Source organism: Beta vulgaris, chromosome 8 (genome assembly GCF_026745355.1).
Source record: "Beta vulgaris subsp. vulgaris cultivar EL10 chromosome 8, EL10.2, whole genome shotgun sequence".
Lineage (NCBI taxonomy): Eukaryota > Viridiplantae > Streptophyta > Magnoliopsida > Caryophyllales > Amaranthaceae > Beta > Beta vulgaris.
In genome coordinates this window covers 43020284-43045404 of record NC_079209.1, presented here as the reverse complement: position 1 = coordinate 43045404, position 25121 = coordinate 43020284, and the positions used below count along the sequence as shown (strand labels likewise).

The 25121-nt window shown below is 32.9% G+C and overlaps 2 protein-coding genes across 3 annotated transcripts; one reads left to right on the top strand and one right to left on the bottom strand.

The window, feature by feature from the left end:
* Positions 1-551: 551 nt before the first annotated feature.
* LOC104901565 (mitochondrial carrier protein CoAc2) lies at positions 552-6586 on the bottom strand. 2 transcript variants are annotated; one of them, XM_010689154.3, is made up of 7 exons: positions 6133-6585; positions 2560-2645; positions 1971-2178; positions 1686-1812; positions 1425-1609; positions 1202-1318; positions 552-909 (listed from the first exon to the last, which is right to left on the bottom strand). In XM_010689154.3, exons 1-7 carry the CDS (start codon positions 6286-6288, stop codon positions 772-774), a joined length of 1017 nt encoding a protein of 338 aa, XP_010687456.2. In that variant the 5' UTR covers positions 6289-6585; the 3' UTR covers positions 552-771. The 2 variants fall into 2 exon arrangements, with proteins under 2 accessions (XP_010687456.2, XP_010687457.2); XM_010689155.3 differs by lacking the exon at positions 2560-2645 and having other exon boundaries at positions 6133-6586.
* Positions 6587-15001: 8415 nt separating this feature from the next.
* Positions 15002-21934, top strand: LOC104901567 (fatty acid hydroperoxide lyase, chloroplastic). The gene is made up of 2 exons (XM_010689156.4): positions 15002-15510; positions 20766-21934. The coding sequence occupies exons 1-2, from the start codon at positions 15079-15081 to the stop codon at positions 21804-21806; spliced, it is 1473 nt and encodes a 490-aa protein (XP_010687458.1). The 5' UTR covers positions 15002-15078; the 3' UTR covers positions 21807-21934.
* The last annotated feature ends 3187 nt before the right edge of the window (positions 21935-25121 follow it).

Here is a 25121-nt window from a genome sequence, read left to right as displayed (position 1 = left end):
AGAGAAAGGGAAAAAAAACCTTAATTTTCTATGTTTGGTTTAATTTTTCTCTTTTCTCCCAAATTCTCGTACTTTTGGGAGGGAAAGAAAGTAAAATTTTATTAAAGAGTGTCTCCTTCCAATTCCTCTTCCAATTAGTAAAATTTCACTTAATTTTTATTTTAACCAAATATTGGAAACTAACAAATTTCTACACTTCCTTGCTTTTCCTTCCACATCTTTTCCACCAAACAAGTTGTTAAGAATAAGAGGAAACATGGAGAAGAAGGAGAACAGTCGAGTCAACATTACTTGTTGTATTGGCCACCATGATTTATGGGGTAGCCATGGAAAAAGCGAAAGATTAAATAGAGCTGGAATATATATGAAGATGACGCCTGAAATTAAGCTGCAAAGATCTACATCAGACTAGAAATGCTACATATGGAAGCAGACATAAGATTCAAACTATATAAAATAGTATTTACTTCATTTCACTTGGCGAAAATCTATAACCGTTCATTTCCAAATCCCAACATCATTCATACAGACCTGAATCTTGGGACAAGATAGGTACAATAAGCAATAGCCAGTAATTACATTATTTATAAGTAAAAGAAAAGCTACATAGTGCTTAGTGGCTACCCAATACAACATAATGGTTATTGGCTAGTATCTGATTACGACTGATCTCAGACAATGGTCATACTAATATATACTGTACATCCAATACAACTTATTCCATGCTATACTCAATCAGTGTATCTAATTATGAAAAAAGAATGAATGCTTTTAAGAATGTAGGGACGACGATTGGTTATTCGTGTGATTGGAAGCCACCTCAAGAACAGCTTCATCTCGTGAGGGGACTTGCAGAAACAATTTCATTGAATCATACACAGTGAAGCCAATAGCGACCGAGGGTACAACCTGAAGCACAAGAATGAAATACCAAGTGTATTAGACTAAATTTTGTCTTCTGAAAAAGAATTTTCCTGGTCTACGTTGCTCCGACTCTCATTTCATTTCACATACCCATGTCAAATCATCGACACCCCGACATGGGTGTGTACGCATCATTTTGGGCCAAAATCATGGAAATTTTTTCATAAAATAGTCAGTTGGATTCTTGGATTCGGGTGCGTGTCCGACATGATTACCCAAGTCCGAGTGATAGAGTTTTGAGTTATGTGGCGTTAGAAGAGATGCATAGCTTAATTACCTTCAAATAGTTCAGACTTAGTCCTGAGAATAAATGCTTCCACCCTTGCTCTCGAGCTATAGCGAGAAGAGTGTGTAATGTCCCTTTTGTGGTACTAGCATTAGACATCCGCTCAACCTGTGATATAAAAAGCTCCTTTAACCCCTTAAGGTTTGCAGAACATTTATAAACCACATAAAAATACCAAAACCAGATCAATGGTTTGGAAGTTGAGCTAAATTACCTGCATTTGCCGCCTTACAACGTCAAGAGGATACGTGAAGGTTTGACCCAATAATCCAGCTACCGAACCACATATCAGTTTCACTGTGATATCTTTCTTGTGTTCCTCGGGTACATGACTCTTCATCTCCTCGTAGAAGTAAAATTTCAAGCCCGCATATGGAAATATTCCATAAAGTGATGGGGCTGATAAAGCAATAGCACGTGTTAAAGACCTGGATATGGAGACATAAAACTGCACATTTCTAGGTAAGCAGCAGACCTACTCCCCGGTAAAGACCTTTCAAACCGGCTTCATTATATGTCATGGAAAAGCAGTCACGAATTCCTCTATACAACTGTTCGGGGTGAATAACGCCTTTCACATTTGATTTGGAAGATCCAACAACCTGTGCTATAGAAGCATCCGATTATTAGCCACTATGAGACACAAGAATTAAGCTTCTCTATACCATCTTTAAACTATTAAAAACTACAGTCCATAAGAAAAGGCATCAATAAAACATTTTCAGAGGAAAGGACCATAAGCTATTTTCCAAGTACTTACCTGATAAGCTAACTTTGTCCGTACTAGATCAAGAGGATAAGTAAACAGGACAGCTGTTCCACCAGCAAATGAACCAGCCACAAGATCAAGCACAGGGCCTTTCGAGAAATCAGGGTAACCAAGAAGAATCCATCGCCTGTACTCCTCATAAGCCATGTAATGCAGAGCCGCATAAGGAACAATTCTTGCGACACTTGCCCCATTCCCTCTGAAAATTAAGAAGTATAATCTTTAGACTTAGGATACTAAGACATAAAACCTTCCAAAACAAGAGAACAAAGGGGAGAGAGCAGTGCAGAATTTTAAATTGGACTATTTGCAAGTCCAAACGGAAAAAATTCGACATTGAAAATAAAATTTGTATCCATTTCAAATTTTTATGCAGTCTAAGCTGACCAAGTCTCAATCACTCCATAGTAAGTTGGATCCAAACCAACTTATATGATTGATTTTCTCGTTCAACAAAATTATTTTTGATTTGAGGCCCGTTTGGTTTAAAAATATTTGAATTGATTTACTTTGGACTTTCGACTTCATCCAAATACAGATTTATATTCCCAGCAAAATGAAACTGGGATCAATTTTCCACCTGTAGAAACCAAGTATTCCCTCCGATCTAGCTATCTTAGTAAATGATCCTAATAAGCCAATACTTTTGAATTCTGCTTGTCTTGTCTGCAAAAGAACAAAGAAAATTGGTATGTGTTATAATTAATTGCAGCTACACTTGTCAAATGCGATCATAAACCCATATTTTTTTGGGTTTTATTTGAGAAATGCTCATCTTTGACACAAAACATTTTGTAAGGATCAACATAACCTCTTTCTTATATCACATTTCCTCATCAATTTCAATAACAACAAATAAATCATTGCTTATATAACATAAAGATTCGTAAATACAACTTACAGCCCAGTAATGTTACTAAAGAAGTTAAAAGGCATGACAAAAGACAAACAGGTACAACATAGATAAATGTTATAGCAGATAAAAGGAAAGAATGGATTTGCATACAATATACTTCCTCTGTTTAACGATATGTGAAATATAGAGAAAGTACACACATACCAAGGAATGTAGAGCGAGAAAGTTGGGACCACAATAAAGTAGAGTGATGAAACAAAAAGGATATGGTTCCCTCTTGCTTTTTGGTGGCATATTTGTAATAAGAGTGAATTTTTATTACCATTTAGAGCTTGCAAATACGGGAAGTGTTTCACTTATTGTGAAACGGAGGAAGTATTAGATATTCAGATTTCTGGGTCATCCAACCAGACCCATCCTACTATGACACCAACTTCAAAATTTTAAAGATAATTGAGTTCAACAATCTTCTCTGTAACTCCATATATGTGCCTAATGGCTTAAGGTCAATTCGAGTCCCATATGCATGGTTGATGTAGCAATTCCATGCATATTATTTTTTGTTCAATCTATTACCTGCAGAAGCAAGATTTGAATATATAGCAAAAAGAAAAGACAATTTAAGGGGGATTTGTAATCAATGAAGCTAGTAAAGGTTCAACAGCCAACAGCCAACAAGGATTTTGGAATTCATTTGCAGAGGGAAAAATTAGCTGTAAAGATGTATGTTTCATTTTCTCATTGTCTAGTGGTTAGTTATGTTTCAGAGCATCATCTAGAGTGCAAGCATATTCTAGAAGGCTATGAATAGCTCAAGCTGAAAGCTGCATCAGGCAGAAGAAACGAAGAAAGAAAATGGTGCGTTTTCTATCGGGGTATCACTAGGAGCATAAGAGCAAAACACTAGCGTGCAAGAACGAAATAATAATAATAAACCAGTAAGTTAATTATGTGAATCACTAGGTAGTAGGTGTACATTGGCCCTGAGCCCCATTCTGAAACTATCCTTAAAGAGCTATAATAGATGTATCTTCTTACTTATCCCTTCCATATGATTTCCTCCTAGCATACTTCGAGGACTCATATGGTTCCTTCCTAGCGTCTGCGTACCTAACCTAAAGTAGGTAACCTTCTAACATCAGCACGCCCTTTGATAGTACTACCTGAGCTCAAAGACATCTCTATCCAGGGTATTAGGTATATATATATAGATCACAAAAATATTATAATGCACCATATTATTCTTTGAGACCTCAAACAAAGTTAGATTAGGTAATAATCAGAATCTTAACCCACTTCAAAAGCGAGTTCAAACCAGGTCCAAAACAATGATAGCAGATATTAAAAAAATCCAAATGGAGTGGTGATAAAAAATAAAAAGAAAAAGAAAAAGAAAAGAAAAAAGTAGAAAAGAAAAAAAAGCAGTACATTAAACTTGTGTCTTTCCAGAAGAGTGTTAGAAGCCAAATTCAATACATGTGTCTGTTCTTAACAATAATTAAACAAACACGCCCAACATAACAATGATAGTCAACCAATCATCATAGGAGATATGATTGCTGCCCATGGTCCCTCAGAACAGCCTACTGGAAACATAAAAAACTATATGGAATGAAGCATTAAGCAGGGAGACTCATATATGTGTATAAACGGAAACAGATTTAACCACTATTACTATCTTGTAGGATATGTTTCAAGTGGCTATAAATATTCCAGCTCCTAATTGAAGATAGTTAAGGTCTGATACAGCAGTGTCTGAAAAAATCCATAAAGTAAAGCTATTGTGAAGTAATTTGAGGGCCACATTTTGTACAGCATTCAGATAACAATCTCATGATTGAAAAGATTACAGTCGAATAAAAGTTTCACATTGGGTCGTCTAAAAAAAACTAGCTAAGTTAGACTTCTCCCTTAATTCTGAGAGAAAGCAATCCTGATTCCTGACTATTCTCCTTTACCCAAAGTAAAAAATAAAAATAAAAATAAAAATATTATCATTCCACCCATAAACTTTTGAATTTGGGCTCCATTTGGTTGGACAGAAAACATTTTCAATGGAAAATGATTTTCCATGACTGGATATTTTCATGGGAAAACATAATTGTTGCTTAGTACACCGTTATTTGGTTTTTTGCATAAAAAGCTAGGGAGAAAAGTAAGAAAATGGTATGGGGAACGACGGATGGGAGAAAGGTGATGAATAGGTAGCGAAAATGTGTTACCCCTTCCTTTGAGAAGGGAAATATTTTCCACTATTAGGAAAACTATTTTCCACCGATTGGAACTGTTTTCCGTCCTTTACAAACCAAACAAAGGAAAATAGGAGAACCAATTTTCCAAGAAAAGGTCTTACACCTAACAAAACACACTCTTAGTGCTCATGCTACAAAATTCAGTAGTCATTCTTAAGAAAAAAGAGATGCAATCACTATTCAAGTATCCATATAATTTTACTTACTCTTAAGAAAAACAAATTTACCAATATCCACAACAATTCAATATATAGGTCTAGGCATGAGTCGATAAAACCAAACTACGCAATCTAGAGTGGCTAAATCTACTCTACGGATGGCTTGGCACTTTAGCCTCTGGCTTCAGTAGAATAGACAACCAAAATATCACCAAGGTGGCGCAACATGCACACGACTCAATCCATTAGTAAGCTAGAAATCATTCTGTCATACTGATAATATCCATCCAGCTAAAACTTCATCTTTTTGCCACAATCTTTTTTTCCTTTTTGTTGTTCTAATGCACTAATTCCCTTCAAGATAGGAGGATATATACCACACAAACTTCGACTCCTTCAACGAAAACCCACATAAGGTCATCACCAAATCAGGCCTAATTCTTATAATCATCCATATCCATCTTTCCAAAACATTCATTCAGAGAATAACAAGACCTCTCAAGTTTCAACCTAACCCTCCAACTCTACTTCATCAAGAAAGATACTTTACATTGTAATGAAAATGAATAAAACACACTAAAACGTTATGAAGACTAATTCAGTATATAAATTCAACCCATTATTCATTCCTCAATTGGGTACTACATAACTAATTGCAATTAAATTCTAACTTACTTTAATAGTTTATACCATAATCATACCCAACATCAACCATAAAATTCCCCAATTTCACAAAGAAATCAGGAATTACAAGAAACAAGATCAACACAAGTATGAACTTCTAATCAAATTCAAGAAAAACAACCATAACTTGAAATAAAGAAAAGTCAAAGAGGTGAAAAATGGAATTGAATAAAAAAAATAGTGAAAATGAGGATGAAAATTACCTGAAAAAGAATCTTGATGCGTTCAAGGGGCGCAACAGCACTTTTAGCAACACCGCCTGCAACTCCGCCAGCAAGAAGCTCCTTTGTGAAGAGGGGCATAGCATCGATGATTCCATCGAACCACATTCTCCTCTCTCTCTCCTCTCTCTTCACCATTGAAATGGAATTTGAGTTTGCAATGAGTGAGGAGAGAGAATTGAAAGAAGAAGAGCGTCGTCAGCAGTTGAGAATGATGTTTTGTGGCAAAAAAAAAAGGGGTGACAATTCTTTGTGTTGTGTTGGAAAGAGAAGAATGGAGTTGAGAATTAAAAGTGTGGTTTTTGATTCGTTGTTGTTGTTTTTGGCAACTTTACTTCATGTTATTTAGTATCATTTTATTGTGAGAGACCGAGGGAGCCGTCTTTGTTGAGGCGAGACCATTGAACAACAAATGGGGAGTTGAGGAGTGTTTCTCTCACATTATGCGCATATTTTGTGAATGTTTTATTCACATTATTTTCCGTTCTCATAAGAAAAATCAGAATCTTTATACTTCCTCCGTTCCATTTTAAATGAAACGTTTGCTTTTTCACGCAACCCAATGCGCTTCTTTAGTCATTAATATCTTTAGTTGTGTACACGTAAAAAATTTAAAAAAGTTATAATTTGATAGTATGCATCGAGACGAATCTAACAAGATCCCACTTGACTATGTTTTTTCTTTATATAATAGCGATAAATTGGAGTCAAAATTGATCAATGAATAGTGTCATTTCACCCAATGTTTCATTTAAAACAGAACGGAGGAAGTAGTAAACCTTTACACCCAAGACTATTTTCGCCATATGAGCAAAATGAGCAAATGAGCAAAATGAGCAAATGAGCAAATGAGCAAATTAAGCAAATGATCAAATGAGCAAATGAGTAAAATGAGCAGATGAGCAAGTATTTCTACTCATCTAAGAAAATGAGCAAACTTGGTGCAAATGAGCAGTTACAAAAACGAACTAATTACATGTGAGCAAAAAAGAAAATGAAGAAAGAGATAAAATGAATAGAAAAAAAAAGACTAGAGCAAGTATAAGAGTTGACTAACCAGCAATAATCATCCAACACAAATTAAATGAGCACATAATCTTCAATCATTCTAAATAAGCATAGATGCTTGATTCATTTGAACATTAGAATTCAAAATTATTGCAGAATACATTTGCTCATTCCTATAATGATAATTCAAAATCAGCACCCATAATTTTGTTCGTGTCCTAATCATGTAAAACAACCAAAAACATCTGGTTTATGCAATACGAAGAACTGAGGGGAAATGAGAAAAACAACAACAACAAAACAAATGAGCAAAAACATAATCAGATCTGGGTCGTGGGTCTTCATCATCGTCATGGATGGGTTGTGGGTCTCTTCAGTCGCCTCATCATCATCATCATCATCATCATCTCGAGTCCGCGTCATCATCATCTCATCGTTCATCTCGCGAATTTCATATTGGAATTTTTTTTTCGCGAATTTCAGATCTCCATTGTTGTGTTTGGAAGGTTTGGAAGGAGGAGAGAGAGAAGAATTGAAAATCAGATTTTCTGGTGAGCAAGAATTGAGAGAAATGAGCAAGAAAGAAGAATTGGATTCAGATTTTTGCTTTTTGCTTTTTGTCATTTATTCCCCAAAAATTACCAGCGTGCCCCTTAACTTGCAATTAATTACATAAATGCCCCTGGGTGTACCATGAGCATGGTACACCCGGGTGTACCATGAGTGGACTCAAGAAAAATTATAAGTTTTTACTCCCTCCGTTTCATTTTAATCTGCATACTTATACTTTTTATGTATTTTAATGCAAACTTTTGAGGACATATATCTTTATTTTTGTATTTGTAAAAATTTTAAAAAGTATATATTAATAAAATACATGTTATGATGATCTAATCAGCTCCTACATGACTATATTTTCATGCGCGTATAAATCACACATGATGGTCAAAGTGAAATTTGTGAATAGTGTAAAATATCAAAGTGTGTAGATTAAAATGAAACGGAAGGGGTATAAGATATAATAAAAACTAAGAAGCCTTGATAACTTTAGATAAGTCCAATTTTAAAAATTAAGGTCTAACACTCATACAATGAAGTCTAATAAGTTCGGATATGTTCATAAAAGGTATAATAAAGACTAATAAGTTCGGATAAGTTCAGATAAGGTATAATAAGGAGTAATAATTTTGGATCAGTTTAAATAAAGTATAATAACTTCATATATGTTCAAATAAGTAAAAAAAAAATTGAATAGAATACACCCGAAGTCATTAATATATACCATGGAAAAGTTGTTAGGAGGTTATTGATTTTGGATTTGGAATGGTTATCTCCTATGAAGATTCTCACTATGCGTATAATTAAGGATCCAATGTATTAAGTAGAAGAATTAAAAAGGTGTGTTGGTTCATGGGTTATAATTGGTCCTACATGTAAATTTAATTTGGTAACACTTCACATCCTACAAGGGTCAAAATGTTACATATATAGTACCTATATGTGGTTCATGAGAAATTTTGCAACTACAAAGGTTCAGTCTAGGTTTGTTGATGGTTCAAATGAGATTATAAAGTTTATTTAGGCTAACATATATATAGTCTGAAGCTCATTAGTCCAATATACAATCATTCACAATATTACAAATATTGTAACTAGAACTAAACCTGCCAAACTTGATTCTAATCCACCCTGTATTTTTAGCTATATATTACTTGTCACATTGATGACGCTGAAGGTAAGAGTTCGAGAAGATGTTGCAGTTGTTGTTCCAAAACGGTGACATTCTCCCTTGAGCTTGAGCATTAGGTGCAAATCTCTATCCCTTTTTTAGTTTTTCATTTGCTCCATTTGGTGCAAGGAGCCACTACATTTTCTTTCCCCTTGGTTGTTACTTGTTCGCTTCTTTCTGACTTAGAAATGCTACTTTGGATAGCCTACTATTTCCCAATACTTCTCCATTTTGTGCCTCTGCCCTCCGCAAGCAACGTACCAAGTATCTTCTTCAATAGTTTTGTTGCACAATATTGTAGAGTGGATCCAGGATCCAGTTTGTAAAGTTTTAAATGCTTCTTTGGGACACTTCTTGTATAGGCAAGCACATACATCTTCTGTTATTATTGACAGTGGTGAATACATCAATATAGCTTATATGATGATCATGGTCTTCCTCCAGGCTATTTAGGAATATGAACAAATACGAATCCTCTTTTCCGTAGTTATGGAATATGATGAACTCATTAGTTTCTTCAGGGATTTGAGTGACTGAAGGAAGGTTATTAAGATATACTTTCACTTTTCCTAAACCTTTCATAGTGGTATCTTAATCATTTATAAAAAGTTCAACATAGCCAAAAGGAGTATTTCTCCTTCATTATGTCAATAATTTTTATCTCTAAGATCATGGCAATACGATACTTATGGCACGCCTAAACACTCCTTTACAGTTAATCACGAGCTCAACTAAATGACTCAATACAAGACACGTGTGCTTGTAGTCTTTACAAGATCAACAAAAGTATGTAAGAATCATATGTTAGGACTCTAAATTGGAGATGTATTAGGAGTCGGATTGTTATTCCTAATCTATTATATGAAGTAGAACTCTACTTAGGATTGTATAAATATAACCGATTGATGAATGAGAAGAATGACAGAAATTGACCATTATTTATCATGGTATCAAGAGTCTAAGAAAATTTTCTCTCCAACCAGGAAAAAAAGAAGAAAAACAAACAAAAGCAACAAACAACAAAACCGCAACAACCGAAGAAAACCGACCAAACCTTGAATCCAGCCACCCGACAACACCACACAACACCGCCACAACTCGAATCCTGCCCACCGGAAAACACCACAAGATGCTGACAAACTCGCCCACACCAAAACAACCTTCAACCCAGCAAAACGAACACACCACACACCACGCAACACCTCGCACCCAGCCCACCAGAATTCACCAAAGCCTCTAAAACCGCCCCTCCCAAGAACCGAACCCAAACTTGATAATTTTCGCGTTCTTTGATCCTCCACAAAAAGCCCTCTCTACCCAAAACCTATCTAAACACTTAAAGTAAACCAAAGACTTGAGTTTTTTGATCCTTTAACCGAAATTCCCGACCTGCCACCCCATTTTTTTCTATCTTTCTTTGATTGATCATTATGGTATCATTACTATGCAAAATAAGTAAATAAATAAATAATATTAAAAATTACATAATATTATTAAACATCATTATAACAATTTGGTGCATCTAAAAAGCTACTTTATAAAATTTCAGAGTTGCATCTAAATATAATTAGGAGCAACATGTATAAATGTCCCTAAATGTGTTTTGAACCTACAAAATGTAATTGCCTCTAAATATTTTTAGATGCAAAAGAAGTGGTTGCCTTAATTTCGAATCTGCAGAAAAATTTATAGTTGCATCTAAACATTAGTGGTTTTAGAAACAATATTTGCGCACCCCAAAAAGTAAGCAATAGATGCAATTTAAAATTAGAGACAAACTTATGGTTGCCTCTAAATATAAATGGTCTTATCACCAATGTAACATGTGTGCTTAAAAAATATGGCATTAGGGGCAACCTATAATTAGCGACTGACTGATGGTCGCCTCTAAATGTAAGTGGCTTTAGCAACACTTCAAGTTTTGTGCCTCAAAAAGGTGGCATTAGGGGCAACCAACAATTAGCGACAAACATATGGTTGCCTCTAAACATAAGTGTCTTTAGCAACACCATAACTTGTCTGCCTCTAAAAGGTGGCATTAGGGGCAACCTATAATTAGCGACGGACTAATTAGAGACCGCGAGTAAATTGCTTCTAAACACCATTAGAGGCTACAAATATGTATTTAGATGCAATTTTGGATTGCCTCTATATGTAGTTTTTTTTGTAGTGTGAATCATGATTTGCATCACGTTCCGTTCGTATCCGAGGCAAATAATGCGTCCTTATCCTTTTGCTTCGGTTTTACAATTGTGTAACACAATTTAGGAGACGTAAATCAACGTTTTTATACTAGTGCGTAAACCTAATTGAATATTTGGGAAACCATAGTGACATATTAGGGACTTATCCAATATAGATTTTCTTGTCATTACTTTTTTTTTTTTTTTTGAGGGGATCCTTGTCATTACTTCATAGTTGGTCAATGAATCAAAGATTGATGAGTTAAGGGGTGAACGTACAAATATGGTTATGAATCTAACTAGCCCATTGTTGGCATCTACTTAATATGCATAATTCATGCAAATAAATAAACAAGAAATATGTTTAAGCATTCTAAAAATCTAATCTATGTTGGTTTATTAAACAAGAAAAAAAGACTAATTTATGTGATATGTCTTTTAAGCAATCAAATGATTGGGATCCTAAATTAATTGTCCAAATTATCCTATTAGACATGAAAATATTTATTTAGGTATGTGATTAGCAAAAATAAACATATGAGGTGATAAAAGCAATAAAGACATAGGCATGCATGTATGAATAATATTATAAAGTGAAAAAGATTACGAGAGGGATATGCAAGAAGACATGAATCTATTTAAGATATGCATCACGAAAAACTTTTAGTAACTTTAAATATTTTAATTTAGAATTGACTTATGAAATACCCTTAGGAATCATACCTATATCCCTAGGTTTGAGCATACGGACATTGGAGGAATCAATCTTTAGCCTTGAAAAAGTAAGTTCTTTGATAAAGATTGAACAAAGGAAGAAGAATTAATATTGTTGGTAGAATGTGTTTGAATAGTCTGAATGTGTTTGAGAGAGTTTTTGAGAGGGTTTGATGTTAAGATATAAAAGTGTTCAGATAGGCTCAACTATATGTTTAAGTCTTTTTCAAATGAGTGAAAATGGAGTATTGTAGGAAAAGATACTATTATGTTCGAAAAATAGAAGTTGTGGATAAAAAAAACCTTGCGCTCCGCACACACTTGATGTGCTTACTTTCATTTTTTAACTTGATGTGTTCAAACTGTTATCTATTCGATAGATTGTCAAATTTTATATGTCGTGAAATTCTATATTAACATATTGCATGTTCTGAAATTTGAGATTTCACATTTTAAAGGCCGGTTGAATTCAACATGTACTAATTCAATTTTCAGTTATTGAATCAAGTATAATTTATTCTTATTGACGTTAGCTTTTAATGTCTAATTGATCTCTAAATTGGTATGTACATGTTTTGAACTTATATAGATATCCTCTTGCAGATTTAGTTGTGAATAGTGAACAATCAGCTAGTTCTAAACCGATGAATTTCTTAATATACGTACATTAAAGTTGTTGCAATTGTGCCGAAATTTGATTTTTTTTTTCTCACTTTTATTTTTTCATTAACACTTCATTCAGAAGCAAGTTTATCATTAGTTGCAGGAAGAGGCGATAGAAGTAGAAATATTGGATTGACGGTTTGCTCTCTTTTTATTTCCTTTCCTATCAGCGAGTAAAAAAAGAGACTAATATAGTATTGTTTATGTTTTAAATGAGAATTTACCAATGGGAGGCATTGTTCCCAAATAATGTATAACATGATCCAAAACATTGTAAGTCATGCATGTTCAAAAACAATGTAAGTTATGCATGTTCTAGAACAACGTACAACATGTTCTAATTTACATAAGAAAGTATGTTTATCCACAATCGTGCTATTAATGATACACGGTCAATTTGCACCATTAGATATGGGCTAACACATTCTCACCAAATCCTTTTCCTATATATATATACTAGTTTTGAAGCCCGTGCGTTGCACGGGTTGTTTTTTATATATTTTTTTGTTATTTTTTCTTAACATTATTGATTTTGTGTGACTGTAAAATGAGATTTTTCAACACGATTTGATTCTTATCTATTTGGACCAATCAACTTTTAGTAAAAAAAAAAACAACTTTAATTGTCAATATTACCTTTACTTTATGTTAATAGTTAGATGGATTATTGGCTATGAAATTGCATAAGTGATTCTGATTTGCATAGTTGATTCATAAAGCTAGTAAAATTCATACCATTATAGGTATGAAAGAGTATAACCTTGAATAAATTCTGGGTTAATTATAGTTCGACGTCTTTTTCTTGCTTATCGTGATAAGTTTGGATCAGAATATTGGTGAGCCATTGTTGTAAGTTGTAGTGTTTTAAGTATATGGAAATGGTCAATTGTTAGCTAAACATGCATATTTATAGTAGAGTGAATCATAGCCGTAGAGTGATAAACTCTTATCTCTCAAACTCTAACTTTTATTATCTCTCAAACTCTAAATTTTATTATCTCTAAATTAATACGATGACGTTGCAATTAGATAATTTATTTGGGATATGACCATGAGATATTTTTGATGAGGTTTCCTTTGATTTTTTTTCCAGTTGAAACAAATGATAATTCGATTCTCATCATTTGAATTTATTGTTGTAGTAGATATTTCTTAGCAATTGAAACGCAAACTAAAAAAAATAATTGAAATAATATGAAGATATGTTTTATATTTCTAATAAAAAAATAAAAAATATTTATCTCTAAATTTTATTATCTCTCAAACTCTAAATTTTATTATCTCTAGATTTTTATCATCGCTAAATTTTATTATCTATAAATTAATAAGATGACGTCATTATCTCTAAATTTTATTATCTCTCTAAATTTTTATTATCTCTAAATTTTATTATCTACATTATCTCTAAATTTTATTATCTATAAATTAATAAGATGACGTCTCTAAATTTTATTATTTGTAAATTAATAAGATGACGTGGCAATAAAGTTTTATTATCTCTAAATTTTATTATCTATATTATCTCTATATTTTATTATCTATATTTTATTATTTGTAAATTAATAAATTTTATTATCTACATTATCTCTAAATTTTATTATCTATAAATTAATAAGATGACGTCTCTAAATTTTATTATTTGTGAATTAATAAGATGACGTGGCAATAAAGTTTTATTATCTCTAAATTTTATTATCTATATTATCTCTATATTTTATTATTTGTAAATTTATAAGATGACGTGGCAATCCTAGGTGGCGCGCTCTATGCTCCCGAAAAGTTCCTCCTTTATATATATATATTGATTTACACTTTTAATAAATATATGTGCAATATTAATAATTTTAAATTATCGAGTCATTTATATAATCTTATTGCAAATTGCAATTGATTGTATTAGTTCACATGATTATTGATATGAAGTTAATGCATACAACAATGACATGATATAAATAATTACCCTAGGAATCAATCTAATATGATAAGGTAATGATTCGTACTAAAATTGACTCGTAACCAATCCGGTTTTTAAATAAATTGAAATAACCTAAATTATGACCCAAAACAGATTTACAAACCCAATCGGACCAACACAACCCGCTTAGAATTTGGTACAAGTGCAGACGAAAATGGGTAGGATCGATCTAAAAATGGCTCTACCCAAACTTGATCTATACAAGACCATACGTTGCCCAACTTCGACTGACCTGATCGGCGTTCAAGTTTAAGGGCAATTTACGTCCGTTATAAATCGCTCCTAGGTCAACCCAAAATCCCTTTTTGATATTCCATCTTGAAAATGCCTGATTCACTTGTAGGGTGAGAGATGATAATATTTTGTTCAAGATATCTAGGAAATGTAAATCCTTTTGGGAAATTGTTTGAGAAAAAAAACAACAAAACGTTTTAAACAAATTTGCCACCTGGCCTAGATCGTGAATCACGACGTTGAAGATAGGCGGTAGGTCCCTTTAACCCTCCTATGATTTGTGAGATGTACTAGTACTATAATACTATTACTACTATAAATTATTGATAGCGAGAACTACAATAACAATACTATATATCTAAAATTTGAAAGGCGATAAGTTAAAAAAAACAGACCAAACAACCATATTGAGTATTAGAAAAATGCTGGCCATATCAACAGCTATGTCAGCCCCAATTCCAACCCCCACAACAATAATCCCAACACCTCCGCCGAGCGGCAACTTGCCGCTCCGCACACTCCCGGGTGGCTATGGCTTCCCTATTCTCGGGCCGATAGGGGATAGGCTAAATTACACTTGGTTCCAAGGGCAAGACACTTTCTTTAGGAAAAAAATGGACACATATAAGAGTAGTGTGTTTAGAACCAATATACCTCCTTGCTTTCCTTTCTTTATCGATGTTAACCCAAACGTAATTGCTGTCCTTGATGTTCCATCTTTTTCTCACCTTTTTGATATGGATATCATTGATAAGAAGAATGTTCTTGTTGGAAATTTCATGCCTAGTACCAAGTTCACGGGGGATAGGAGAGTTGGTGTGTATCTTGATACAACTGAGGAGCTACATACTAAGGTAATTTTTGTTTATAATCATGGATATTATATTTTCATTTTGTGAATTGGGTCTTAGAGATACTGTTTAGAATTCAAATGTACCTGGAAACTACTTAGTTATTGCTGCATCTTTGAGACTAAATTACTAAACTGTCCAAATCTCATACTACTATAATCTCACTTACTACAATCTCAGTTAAGCTAGTCTCTAATCCTCACTATCTAGATACTACTAAATTACTCAAATTGTAGTTTGCTTTTATCTTGGGATCTCTAATTATCTATCTTACACGGTTACACCTAAAGTATTGTTTACCATTATATTGACTAAACTAAGCAAAAGTATAGACTTTGTTGGGTAATAAAGGATTGAGTTAATTAGAGGTTTCAATTGATCTAATTTAAAGGATTGACTTGTTATGATTTGTTGAAATCCATGAAATGCCCACTTGTGAGTGTCCCACATTGGAGACAGAGAAGAGAATAAACCACTTTATAAGATTAGGAGGTACGGAACCTTCTAATTTGTCAGTGGGTTAAACTCTCGTCCTCCTGCTTGGGTTCAATATGATTAACTATTCAAGACTGATTAATACAATCAACTAATCAAATCCATTACCCTTTATACGATCAACTGACACATATCACTACTTGCATATAGGGCCATAATATTTTACTACTTGAATAGTTGTCGCATCTAAACAAATATTTTCATCAATTAAATTTCATTCATTTTCATTCTGACCCTTGTTTCAGAAGATCATTTTTTTGGCACTCAATTATAAGAAATTGATGGACAAGATAGATAGATAAACCAATTACGCAACGATATATGACTTGCTAACCCAATATTCCTTTATAAATTTTAATCAAGTAACCCAGTCACACACTTTCTCATTGCAAGTTGTTCATCCCTTACACCATTATTTTGATCTTTAAATTTCTGCTAATATTTTTTTTTATCCATATGAGTTACGAAGTCAGTACAAAAAAAGGAGAGAGAATTCGAAGCTATAACTTGTCCTTCACAACATCTCAATTTAACCACTAGGCCAAGACAATCTTGATAAAATTTACGCTAAATGAGTAAATTGAGTTGGAGAAACAAAATATTCGTCATGTCCTGCTGAAGAAACGGGACCAGTTGCTTGGCCATGTTCTCCCCATTAAATTGGTTAGTGAAAATCAAGTTTGAAGTTATATAGCATGGGTGTCAAATCACAAAACAAGTATTATATTGTCGCTTATCCCTTGGCATTAGTATTAATACCCACAGTCTATGACTTTCATTGTCGTGTACTGGGAAATAATGGTACGTGAAATGCATTGAAATTGATTCATCCAGATATTGATAGAATAAAATCCAGTACAACACAATACACGTTTATGGTCGTCCTCAATTCTGAAGGAGATTAGAAGAAAAATGTCGAAAATATCCCTTTTGAAGACTTTTCCTCAACTTAGAGCGAAGTATGGTAATGTTTTTTTTATGGGAGATACGAATGCAGTACAAAGTACAAATAAGGAAAGGGGGATTCGAACATGTAACTTATAATTCACAACATTTCAATCTTAACCACTATGCCAAAACAACCTTGATTTGCAAAGTGTCATGATGTATGGTCCAATTAAAAAAAAAATAAGAAGAAAGCCTATTATAAGAAGTGACAAATAAGGTAAATTTTTCCTAAATTGAGCTTATAAAGTGAAAATTTTGTAGAACAAATAGAGTATAACATTACTAGGAAAAAACTTCAAAGTGATTTAAGATCAAATATACAACAAGAATTGACAAATAGCAATAAAGTTGTATTCATATGTTGCTGCTTGTTATTAAGTTATATATAGATATATATATATCTCATTTCATCGTCAGATATACTTATATTATTGCGTATTTACTTAGCCAGTTCAAATAAATTCTTTTTTGTTTCTTTAGATTGAAAGTTTATCACACCACGTCCTACACGGCTATACATATCTGATATTAAGCCAAAAGCTAAAAAGAATGAGCTTTTGTGAATTGCGGTCATTTCCTTTTTGTTTGGGCTTAGATGCCAACTCTTCATCGAATTGAAAATCGATTTATCAATTTTATTTTCTTAATTGACATAATTAAAAGTTTGATGTCAAATTCAATCAGAAAAAATCCAATTACCAAATAAGTCATATGTTTGGTCATCATAGAAATTTTTTTGCATCCTGCTTGACACATGTATTTTTTTTATCTTTCCTACTTTGGTTTTGCACGTTTGTCAATGTACTTATTATCCATTAAATATCTTTCATTACATATTAGTAAAAATTATAATAATTGAATATTAATATAGTACTCATTGAGACGAATCAAACAAGACCCCACATGACTATATTTCTTCTTATATATTGAGAAAAATCTAAAAGATTCTCTCTCATTATGAATAGTGTGAAGATTCTAAGTGAGAAAAATAAAATATAAATGGAGTATGACAGTTTTTTTATTTCTTGATTTTTTAATTTTTTTTATTAGAAAATTAAGTCAGCCAAAGGACTAATTCCTACAAGGCTACTAGCATGTAGGAAACACCAACACATTGGCTGGTAGGCATGCATAGCATATTAAGGAAATACCCTAACATAATGCTGGGGGTAAGGATCGAACCCCTAAACTCAAGGGATAAGGGGGAGCGCTCTACCCACTTGAGCTAACTCCTATCCTTATGGAGTATATGGCCGTCATTTGGATCCTGCGTGGTGCATATACATTATGCTTCAAATGCATGCTTTTTTCATCACATAAACTAGCTTTTTTTGCACGCAATGTGTGTGTGAATTATTTTGGCGAGTATTATTAAATTTCATCTAAATGTAATTTTATAGGATGTAATTTACAATCATCATTAGTTCTAATTAAATATTATGTGGTGTAAATACAAAATATAAAAATTACTTGATGAAGAAGTTGTTTTCTTGATATTTTTATTACTTGTTAATGGATGTTGGTATATTGTTATTGCATTTTAAAGTTTAGGTAAAATTAAAATTTTATGTCTTTGATTTTGTAATTGATTTGAAAACTGCTTTAGTTATGTTAATTTGTTCTTCAATCATAAACTTTTCTTTCAATACACATATTTTTATGAAAGTTTATTTAGTTACTTTGAACTTCCTTTGATATACATATTTTAAATTAGCAAGGATTATGATTGAGGAAAATATCAAAATCTTAATAGCTAATATTTTTTATATTATGAAAAAATACAGTTGAACGGAAACAACGTTAAAATGAAATTAAAACATCCAACCTTTATTTTAGAGGGCAAAAACATCTAACTTGTGGCCGTGGGATCTAAATCGCGTTCTTTTTACTGATTTCTCGGAAGTCGCAAAAATCTAGTGTATGTATTATGTAGTGTACTAAACTACTAATGTAATAATATGTTACGCCTCTTTCAAATGGTACACCAATTTGTCCTGAACGAAAGATCTATTTCTTTTATATGTGAATATTTTCTCAATAAAAGAGCGATAACTTTTTTTCACTAAATTTCACGCGGGTTTGTAGTACCACAACACCAATACACCACAATTGTTGTTGATATCCCTCTCTCCACTTTCATTGTCGGGCTTAAAATTGGGTTGAAACTTGGAACTTGGAACTTGGAAGTACCATAAGATAGAGCCTTGGAACAGGTCCAATTACATTATTAAAAGAGGAAAAAAATATTGTGTGAACTAGAATTATATTTTTAATGAATCAAGCATATATTAAAGATATATATTTTTGGGGTTTTCACCTTAAGGATCTTTTATTTATTTTTTCATCTTTAAATAGCATTTCGGCCACTTAACTCACTATTAACCAATGATTGATTGTCAACCATTAGGATACATATGAATTAACTCATTTTTCCAGATTAAATAAGAGTTTTGTCTTGTAAGAAACTGTCTATTCTTAAATTAAAATTAGCCAATAGTAAGGTTGATATTAAAAAGAGAATTAGCCTAATAGTAACTATTTTAATTTATTTCGTTGACTAGTTTAATTCATTTAGTAACTAAGTCTAATTTTATATTAAAATTAGACCGTCTTTTTTAATAATTGTTGATTAAATAAAGGAAAAAAATGTTAAATGCAAAAGTAACCGTTAACAAAAATGCAAGTGTACTACAAAGAAGAGAATCATCTTCCAAAAAAAAAAAATCTCTCCCTTTTACCTATAATTTAAACATTTTGACTAGTATGCTTATAAACACACTACTTTAGTTGCTCATATATATAATCATTCATCAATAAACATTGAGGTGCTCTGAACGATATGTCACAGGTTCGAATCCCCCTCCCCTTCTTTGTACTTTGTACCGCCTTCGTGGCTCATATGGATATAAAAAAATTCATCAATAAACATTGTAAAAAGTTTATTTTTATGGAAGAAAATATATTGTGACTAATAGCTTAACATTTTTACAGTCTCATTACCATCTATTTGTGTACTCTATCCGTCTCTCAATAGACTCTCCATTTACATATATATTTTCAAGGTCAAACTTTATGAAGTGCAAACAACAATTCTCATCCACATATATAAGAAAACATAGTTAATTAAGAAGGTTCTCGTTAACTCATCTCAAATATGTAGGATTCATTTTAGTATTCAGTATTTTGAACCATGCAGAAAGTATATAATAAAAGAAAAGATCGAGTAAGTATATAGTAGTAACTAAGTATATATATATGAACCACCCTTATGGTGAGAACTACTCATTTTTCGAAGATTTTACTCATTTCACAATATTTTTGCTCATATTATTTTGCAATTTTATATTTTTGCTCATAATATTTTTATGTTCATTTCGCAATATTTTTGCTCATTTTAGGGTTTTCTCATTTTATCATTTTCTCATTTAACTTTTTTATGCTCATTTTGCGTTTTCTCATTTTACGTTTTTGTTCATTTTATGAAGTTTTCTCTTCTTTGAAGTGGTTCCGGCAGTTTTTACCATAAGAGGGCTGTAATTAGAACTCAACCCTCTATATATATATATATGTATATATATATATATATATATATATGTATATATATATATATATATATATATATATGTATATATATATATATATATATATATATATATATATATATATATACACGGCAGAAAGCCATAATCTCAAAGTGTTTGAGGCAGTAGTTAAGTAAAAAAAGTTTCTCTTCATAAAAAAAGTAGAGAGTTTATCTATGCTTGCATTATACTAATATTGATGTTTAAATAATTTTTAAATTTTAATATCCACAGGTTAAGAACTTTGCTACGGACACCCTGAAGAGAAGCTCTAAAGTATGGGTATCTTCCTTATTAACAAACTTGGACACCATGTGGACAACCATTGAACAATCTATCTCCAAAGATAAAACTGCCAACTTGTTCAACCCCTTACAAAAATGCCTCTTCAACTTCCTTTGCCAAGGAATGCTTGGAGCTGACCCTATAAATTACTCAAAAGAACTCTGCGAAACAGGTCATGTTATGGTTGATAAATGGCTTGCCGTACAACTCCTACCCATTATCAATATTGGTATACTCCAACCATTTGAAGAAATCTTCTTACATTCTTTCACATACCCCTATCTATTGGTTAAAGGGGATTATGAGAAACTTTGTAGTTTCGTTTCGAAAGAAGCTCGTGAAGTGATTGAACGAGGTAAATCCGAGTTTGGGTTAACTGAAGAAGATATCATCCACAACTTGCTATTCAACCTTGGATTCAATGCATTTGGCGGGTTTTCGATTTTCTTGCCTGCATTGCTTAACAATTTAGTACTAAACAATGGTGCAATACAAGAAGTGTTGAGGAAAGAAGTGAGGGAAAATTGTAGCTCACCTTCATCATTGAGTTTTACTGCAATTCAAGACATGCCTAATGTGCAATCATTCGTGTACGAAACACTAAGGTTAAAACCCCCTGTACCACTTCAATATGGGCGGGCAAGAAAGGACTTTGTGTTACAATCACATGATTCAAGATTTGATGTAAAGAAGGGTGAGTTGCTTTGTGGATATCAAACACTTGTGATGAGGGATCCGAAGGTGTTTGATGACCCGGAAACGTTCGTTCCGGATCGGTTTATGGGCGAGAAGGGTGATGAATTGTTGAACTATTTGTTCTGGTCGAATGGACCGCAGAATGCGAAAGCTGATGCATCAAATAAGCAGTGTGCAGGAAAAGATTATGTTCCTTTTACTGCATGCTTGTTTTTGGCAGATTTGTTCTTACGATATGATTCTATAACGCTTGATTCATCTGGGGCAATCACGGGAGTTGAGAAAGCTAAGTGAAAATCTAGGAGTAATCTATGCAATGTGTAAATTATACATTATGTGTATGTCAGTATGTGTCTTTGGAGATGATCATGAATAAGAACTTGAAACGACTTGATATTTATGTTGGATCCTTTCTTATTTCAGATATTATTTTAATAGTAAAATTAATATATATATGACGTGCTTATGTATACAATTATCTTACCTACTATAGCCTGTGATATTTGGGCCAAACGCAAATCCATATGGGAGAGTTTGACCACAAGTAAAACAAGTAGGGTTTCATCGTAAAAACGATTGTGAATATTTGTGGTAGCCCACTAGACATATGTTAGTTATTTGCTTCCTCATTCTTCAGTTCAGAACTTAAATATGGACTTTTCCACTTTACGGCTTGGAAAGTACTATTGGTCAAGGTTGTCAAATTCGTGATTCTATTTTCAGTCGAAAGAGTCTTTTAAATCGAATCATAAAATTTTAAGATTTTGAGAATTTTTGCGGGAATAAGATTCTATGATAATATATGTAAATTGTCATCAAAGGAATAAAAGAGGTAAGAGAATACAACGAAAATAAGTGTCCCTTTGCAAGAAAGTTAAACAAAATTATAAATTATTTTCTCTATTATTAAGTCAAATTGATTGAAATTAGAGAAAAATTATATATTAATTAGCAAAGTTTTTTTTGACAACGTGGAAATTTACCTCAAAAACCCAAACGGAAATAAAAACTAATAATACATGAAAGGAAAACTAATATTCCTGCAGAATTTCGCCAGTTCATGAGCTGAAGCAACTTCCTAAAAGTGGTTGTAATACCCTTAATATCCCTAATGCAATGATCTACAGACATGTCCCTGGAATGTTTCGAACGCAATAGCCTCACAAGAGTCTCATAATCTGTATAAACCAATAAACAGTGGACATCAGCTTCTTTGGCCCACTGTAGCGCAAGAAGGCAAGCTTTGGCTTCCGCCTGGAGTACAGAGGAAGCTCTCACCCTCTGGACCAGTGGAGTCTTGGAGATGGTTAAATTTGAGATCTTCTGATCTTCTCTGGCGAAAATTGAGTGTTGATTCTAACCTTCTCAAAATTATGTTTGAGAATCTCGATTGAAGCACGAGCATTTCTAAAGATCTGTTCAATCCTGGTTTTCCAAATAGCCCAACAAACAAAGGCTCTTGAGTACCCTTCAGGCCTCAGCCCTTCCTGCTTCCTGAAAGCAACAAGTTGATGAACCAACCAATCCTTGAAATGAGGTGGGTGATTCAGTGAGAAAACGGGGCCAAGATTTCTTAATTTCCATGCTTTTAAGGCAAGAGGGCATTGACGTAAGAGATGTTGACAATCTTTTGTCTCTTCAAGATAGATAGGACACTCCTCCGCTACACCAATGGCACGTCTGAAGAGGTTAGCAGACATAGCAAGACCATTCTACCATAATTTTGAAAGGAATAGCTTCCATTTTGGTATGATGTTCAAGTTCCAAAGATTCCGAAAAAATATGTGCGACTCTGGACTTGTCATGCTGCAAATATCTTTTTGTTGTTGTTGCAAGACAGAGTAGTAACTTGTCTGGGTACTGTATTCTCCTGACTTCGTTAGAGGCCAATAACGGACATCATCTTGAGTGTGATACTATGGAAAATCTAGCTCTTATTAAACGAGCACCCTATGGGATGAAAAACCTATTAATCTTTTTCACATCCCAACCTTGTCCTTATGGACAAATAAGATCTGCTACTCTGAGATTTGCGGCCTCGCATAGTGAAATGTTATCCTTCATTTGACCATGAACCCACTTATCCTTTACAACCCTTATATCATGACCATTCCCTACTTTCCACACACACTGACGATTAAGAGTGGACGAGTGATAGCGATTTTAAACAAGTTATAAAACCTTATTCTTGCAAGTGTACAAGACTTAATAGTAAGTGATAAATAATAGGGTATTGTATCCACATGGAACAGTTGAGTAATAATAAATCTAATGTTTACTAATTTTATCCTAAAGAGTGATATAATGATTTGTTTGTAAATTAATTAAGTTAATCTGAAATAAATAATAAACTATATAAACTTCGCAATACAAAGTGAATCGGAGACAATAATATGAAATCTAGGACAATTGAATCCACCACTACTAATATGACTAACACATAAATCGGGATGAGAATTAATAGGTTTATCAAGTAACCTAAACTACAAGCCGGAATAGTAAAAAAAATAGTATTGTGATTAATTAGGTGACATAATTTATCTAACCAAAGCATAAATTATTCAACTTTCTAACCACAAATCATCAAACACCATTGCATAACATCACACTTTGAACTACAAGAACAAAGTATGTAAATTTGATAACAATAAAACCAATAATCAACTCTACTAGAACAATCATCAACCTATATTGCAAACAATAATCAACCCAATAATAATCTCAATAGTTATGCAATCATAAACCAAAAATCAATTCTCAAACACCATTAAACTATCAATTCGTATAGGATTTCATCTAAGTCCTAGAAAAATAAATTATCTACTCATAGTTGAAGAGAACATCACCAAATTATAAGAAACCATGGCCGGAATTTCAGATTGAAATAAAGCTCCCGTCGTCACTGCCGCTTCTTTCGTGTACTAATGCTGCGTCTCCACCACGTCTGCCGCCTGCCATTCTCTGTGTGGTCTGTATCCCCTTCCTCTTATTGATGTTAGGGTCGTTTCTCAATCAAAGCCCCCTCTTTTCTTTTCCCTCTATGCTACATGGGTTTCATAGCCTCAAAAAGAGTGTTTCTTTTCTTTTGTTCTTTTTGCTTATTTCTCCTTGCTTCACTACATTTGCGTGCAGTATCTTGGTATAATTGGGCTTTAGCTCAACTTCTAAGTGGCCACATGTATTCTCACCAAATGAAGCTCAATTTCCTCCACTTCTTGTTGCACGGGTTAAATGTTAGTATTAGATTTGGCCCGAATATCCAATTATTTGACTCTAATATGATCATGTACCTGCCAACATGATATAAATTTTTTATTGTATAAATATGACATTGGTCAAACTGATAAATAATCATATAAACTCAATTACTAAATAACCTACGAAAATAACTAAAAGGAAAAATTGGGATATTCCATTTGGTACCATTATACTTTTGGCTTTTCCATTTGGTACCACTATTTTTCAGATATTCCACATGGTACCACTATAATTTGATTTTATTCTCTATTATAGCATTCAACTAAGTAAAGTGTTAATTTAAGTTAGAATAAGGTAGAGTTTTACTTCGATGCACATGTTTTAATTTGCGTTAAGGTTTTAGTAATCATT